This window comes from Capsicum annuum, chromosome 5, assembly GCF_002878395.1.
Source record: "Capsicum annuum cultivar UCD-10X-F1 chromosome 5, UCD10Xv1.1, whole genome shotgun sequence".
NCBI classification, from domain to species: domain Eukaryota; kingdom Viridiplantae; phylum Streptophyta; class Magnoliopsida; order Solanales; family Solanaceae; genus Capsicum; species Capsicum annuum.
In genome coordinates this window covers 81,059,861-81,064,847 of record NC_061115.1, presented here as the reverse complement: position 1 = coordinate 81,064,847, position 4,987 = coordinate 81,059,861, and the positions used below count along the sequence as shown (strand labels likewise).

The 4,987-nt window shown below is 38.9% G+C and overlaps 1 protein-coding gene across 1 annotated transcript; it reads left to right on the top strand.

Annotated features, from left to right (window-relative positions):
• The first annotated feature begins 2,275 nt into the window (after positions 1-2,275).
• Positions 2,276-2,560, top strand: LOC124898515. Its single transcript, XM_047412153.1, has one exon. The coding sequence runs from the start codon at positions 2,276-2,278 to the stop codon at positions 2,558-2,560; it is 285 nt and encodes a 94-aa protein (XP_047268109.1).
• Positions 2,561-4,987: the final 2,427 nt, after the last annotated feature.

The window sequence follows — 4,987 nt, the reverse complement described above, 5'->3', positions numbered from 1 at the left end:
TCAGTGGCATTTATTCAGTTGTCCTATTCAGATGAATGAGACAGTTCCCACTTGAAGCATGCTTCCAGTTTAGCTTTGAGATATTTATTGCAACTGGAACCTTCATTCCTAATTGTTACAATTCCATGATAGCAAGTTAGTTTCAAGTCGACTTACAGAACAATCACATCAATATACATAAAAATCGAAATTGGAACTGAAACTTGATAATGAACCTAGACTAACCCAGATAGAGTCGTGGACAACATGAATTCATGACATACTGAGATTAATTCATTTTATCGATGGAAATGAATCAACTTACCTAACATGACATACTATATACATTAGCAGAGATCACTGCGGATTTGAACTTTAGCATCCCTTCTTGCTTGTTATTTTTAGGGATAGATGAACAGAGCAGAACGATTTCTTTCTATGTTGTTTTTGGTAGTACCCGAAGCATTGACGTTGAAAGAAGTCCCTCAAGAATTTTAAAAGGAAAAAAGACAAGGGTTATACCTATTGGATAATCCTTACTAGTCTCATCGATTACTTAAAATTCAACTCATACACAGAAAAGGAAAGATATTGATACTTATACTAATATCGAGCTGAAAGAGCACTGGATAGAGACTATAGGGTCTCATCCCTTTTTCAACCAAGAGATATAGAGAAAGCATTATAGCATGAAATGAGCCAATGCCAAGTGCTCTCTTTGTTTGCTGCTCCTCTTCTTCCAAAGCATTGAATAAATGAAGAGAGTGACAATAGAAGAGGAGGCAATCTCTGATATTTCACTTATACTTTACTCTTAACTTTGAGAATTTCAACTTATATCAGAGCAGGGAAAGTGGAGATGTTGGTAATTATATACATAGTAATGAATTCCCGACCTTTCTAGTGGACAAATCCTATGGTTAGGAATGTGACACATCAATCTTTTGTACCGAAGTAAGGTTGACTGCGGATGATAGTTATACGTCTGCCAGCAGTCGAAATTGAGATATTGTACAGATTTAATTCGACCATTAATGTCTTCATTGGTAACTAATCACCTTTGGGTAGAATCATGGTAACAAAAAGAAGTCAGCCTTGAAGGTCTTCTAACTAAAGATAAAGGACTGGTAATTCAATCAATAATCGTAGTTACTAGACTAGCACTTAAATTAGCTATGACAGTAGTTGTTAGTGCATCTTATATGTTTGATCTTAATTCCATTGAACAAAGGATCTTAATGATTTCTTGGAGAGCGCAAATCCTTAAGCGGTAAATCAATAGCATTGGATTTAGTTCTTTCCTTTTTTTCTTACTTTCATGGGTTAGTTTAGCCTTTTTCAGAGCTATAGCGAAGAGCAATTTAAGCGCATCATGTACGAACTTGGCATTTATCTTGTTTTTGTTAAGCATATTTTGGAATATGTTGTTGACAGGCTTCATCATAGTTTCTTTACTACTCCACTCTTTCATTTCATTTCATCCTTACTCCATATTTGGATGCAGATTAAGAGGGAAAGATTTTGATTGGGAAAGGGGCCTCCTCTGCCTATGGACTATTCGTTACTCACCTGGCTAACTACGACACTGGGTTTTTTCTTGTATGAATGGGAGCTAGCAATCCGAACCACATTGAAAAGGTTCCTAAGACACAGCATGGAAAAGTAACAATATTAAGAAACGAGGTCCAAGAATGAAGAAGGGGTAGAATTACTAAATGAATACGAGCTGTGTCTAATACCCGAGGCATAAAAGAAGCATTTTCTATGGGATCCCAAAACCACCAGCCACCTCGACCTAATTCATGATAAGCCCACCAACTTCCTGGCATAATGCCTATAGTTAAAAACCACTGACATGTCAAGATCAAAATTCGAATTGGTTCCCGGTCCTAGTCAAAGACCACTATGTTCGCGTCGGCGGTCCAAAAAAGAGGATAAGTAGTGGTATATTTCTTTCTATTAAGAACGACACACTTTGCCTGCTCCCTCCCCTATCCACTAGCACTCTTTTCCAGAGCGAAGAGAGGGCAAAAAAACACCATCGAAGAAGCATAAGTAAGCTTTTATTGATACATAACAATAAAGAAGGATAGCATTTTGTGCCCATATGTTTGAATTTAAGGGTAAAGATCTTGCTTGTTATGCAGGATCCGACACATCCAACAGAGTGAAACAGTGTTCTATTCTGTTCGACAGCATCTTTCCGCATTGGCGGCCAGTGGAGTACCATAATCCCATTTATTATTTTTTATCTACATAAGCCAAAGCCCATAGCACTGGAAAAATCTCTGGCAAAATGAAAGGAGGATGTATAGCTAATATTGGATCTTGTGGAACAGGATTTGATTCTGCAAGCAGTTCAGTACAAATGAAGAAATGTTTAACAAAAGGGTCGGAACTCGCTGATAGGAAAAGGGAGAAAAATAAAGCAATGCCACGAGCTCTATTAATCCACTGTTCATCGATAGATGAAGCTCTCTCTTTATCATCTCGTGCCAGATTCAACATCTTTTTTCCTTTTTGTGAACCACGGGAGCGCCTAGCACCAATAAGAACAAAGCTCATTTTCCTTGCAAGGTAAAGCGGCGCATAAAAAAGGGTTGGCCCATCAAAAGTTTGGTTCCTTTGCGAACGATGATCAGAATCAACAAGGGTTCGTAGAATGAAGGGAGTGTATAACTGGGATTTTATTCCAATATTTTGTTCGTAACAAGGGAGAGATAGAATAGAGCTCTTCACGAAGTTCAAAAAAAAAAAAAAAATTTTCTATATGGCCTCCTCTACTTACAATCAAGTGGCTGAACACTCCTCATTTTTGGACAATATGTCTTAGGGGTCGACCCCAGTAATAAAGAAGGAATCCATAAAAACTTAGGATCCGACACCATGAAAAAATACTACCCTCATGATTAGACCATATCCCTGAGATTTGATCAAAGAAAGGTGCATTAGCGGTTAATACATTGTAATTGGATAAGTTATTAGGAATATGATGGTACGAAAGACCAAGGAAAAAAAGAAGAATACACCAAAATGCAAGGGATGCACCAACCACTGGTGGTTGTTTCTTGTTGTTAGTGAATGCAACGAAAAGACCCGAAAATAACAAATAATGAAACAATTCATATATTGACATTTCATGCTTATTTCCAAATTTCTTATTTGTTATTCCCATCATCTAGTAACCACAGGTGATCCACAAAAAAGGTGGCAGAATTCAAATCGATGGTTGGCCTGCCCCTGACCTACTGGGTTGGGTGGCCGAGTTAGCACCCCCCACCGCCTCTATACCAAAAATAGATGCGCTGCGTTACCCAGCACCTAACCTTGTCTCCCATACTACTCTTCTGGTTGTTCCACTACCAATTGCGGGTAACCCTAGGTCCGGACGCCCCTATAGTTCCACCATCCCGACCAGCAACTTCTTGGGAATAGGGCCACCAAAGCTTGCCCAACCTAGTAAAGGGGCTTGGGGATAAAGGGTTTTTTGGGGGAGAAAAATTTTCCAGGTTGGATTTTTTTAGATCAAATAGTACTAGTTGGGTAGATAGAGGTGGTGAAATCTAAACTTTTCATCGATCTTCTTTAGCAGGGCGGGTCGCTTGAGTGTCAAAACAAAACCAAGCGGTGGTTGTTTTTCCTTGGCTTATCAAACTAGCGTTTGACCATTCCTCTTTTGATGACTGCTAGTAGAGAAAGCCTATATTTTCCGATGTGGATTGAAATGAATTTGTGGATGGACATAGATCTTTTTTCCTATCTGGAGTGTTGGAAATATAGCAATGTTTTTTGTATTTTGGATTTCCCGATCATTGGAAGCAATTTTCACTGGCACAAGGATTTCGTCACAGCAACCTCCACTATGATAGAAGCTTACAATGTATTTATGAAGGCTTCAAGTAGTGTGGGATAGTCTAATACCAGACTGTTCGAGAATAGGTTAATCTTTGGAGACAAGCATGAGTGAATCTAGTTTCGAGAGCATGCCTTAATCTAATAGGGGGCATAGAGTTTCTAAGTGAAGGCAAGTGTAACTATATATGTAATATCCTAGTTTCCATCAAGGCAGGTCTAAGAACGAGAAAACCGACTAAAAGGCTATTCCATAACCGACTCTTGTTGCTGATTCAAGGGGCGTTCAGCCACTGTAAGGAGAGGGGGCTTGGCTGGTACCAGGCTCTAAAAGAGTTTTCTTCGAGCGAGCGGTCCTTCTATCTTTTTGGGTTGCATGCCCAAGGCAATGCTTTATGTAGATTGAGATGGATTGATCTTCACTATCGTGCCTCCTCCTTGTACCAGTTGATGCTAGGGCAGTGCTTAATATGAGTTTTCTCCTGCCGTAGATAGCTTTCGAGGTTCCCATCGATTACAGAGGTTTCTACCACTAAACTTGCTTATTCTCCCCTTTGATCAAGTTTATTTCTATAAATAAGATTATATAGGAAAATGTTGAATTACCTTCAATCGAGATTACCTTGGCTTCTTAGGCACATGAGGAACTGTCCTAACATTTTTTCAATCAAAATCCCAATAAAAGACAAGTTCTACCAAGGCCAGGATCTGAAAGAGAGGATTCACTTTCTAAAATTCCAAGTGACATGATTCCTTCTTCAAAAGATAAAGTTGAATGATGGAAGTCTTCTTTAGGTTTAGCCAAAAAGATCGAAAAGAAGCCATCAATTAAACCATTTGAATGGTCTCCCCTAAGATTGACCTTTTTTCCAAATAAATCGAACCTTGATACCACATCCATCAAAAAGATATGGCCATCTCTCTAGGTTACACAACCGTTTTAGATCGTTCTATTCGTGCTTAAAAAATGACCCTATCAGTCCTCTCCTTTTAATGGACATTTTTAGTCGTCCTCTGAGGGCCTCATAGATCAGATCATTAAATCTTTTAGACCCTTAGTTGGGGTAGAGTTTCAGCCTGCCTTCCACCAAATATCAAAAATCTTAGAGTTGCCTAACCTGCTGATATCCCGATGAAGAGAGCCATTATTTGTGTT

Excerpts from the sequence above, each read along its gene's own strand:
- LOC124898515 (XM_047412153.1), top strand. The coding sequence starts at position 2,276 with ATGAAAGGAGGATGTATAGCTAATATTGGATCTTGTGGAACAGGATTT.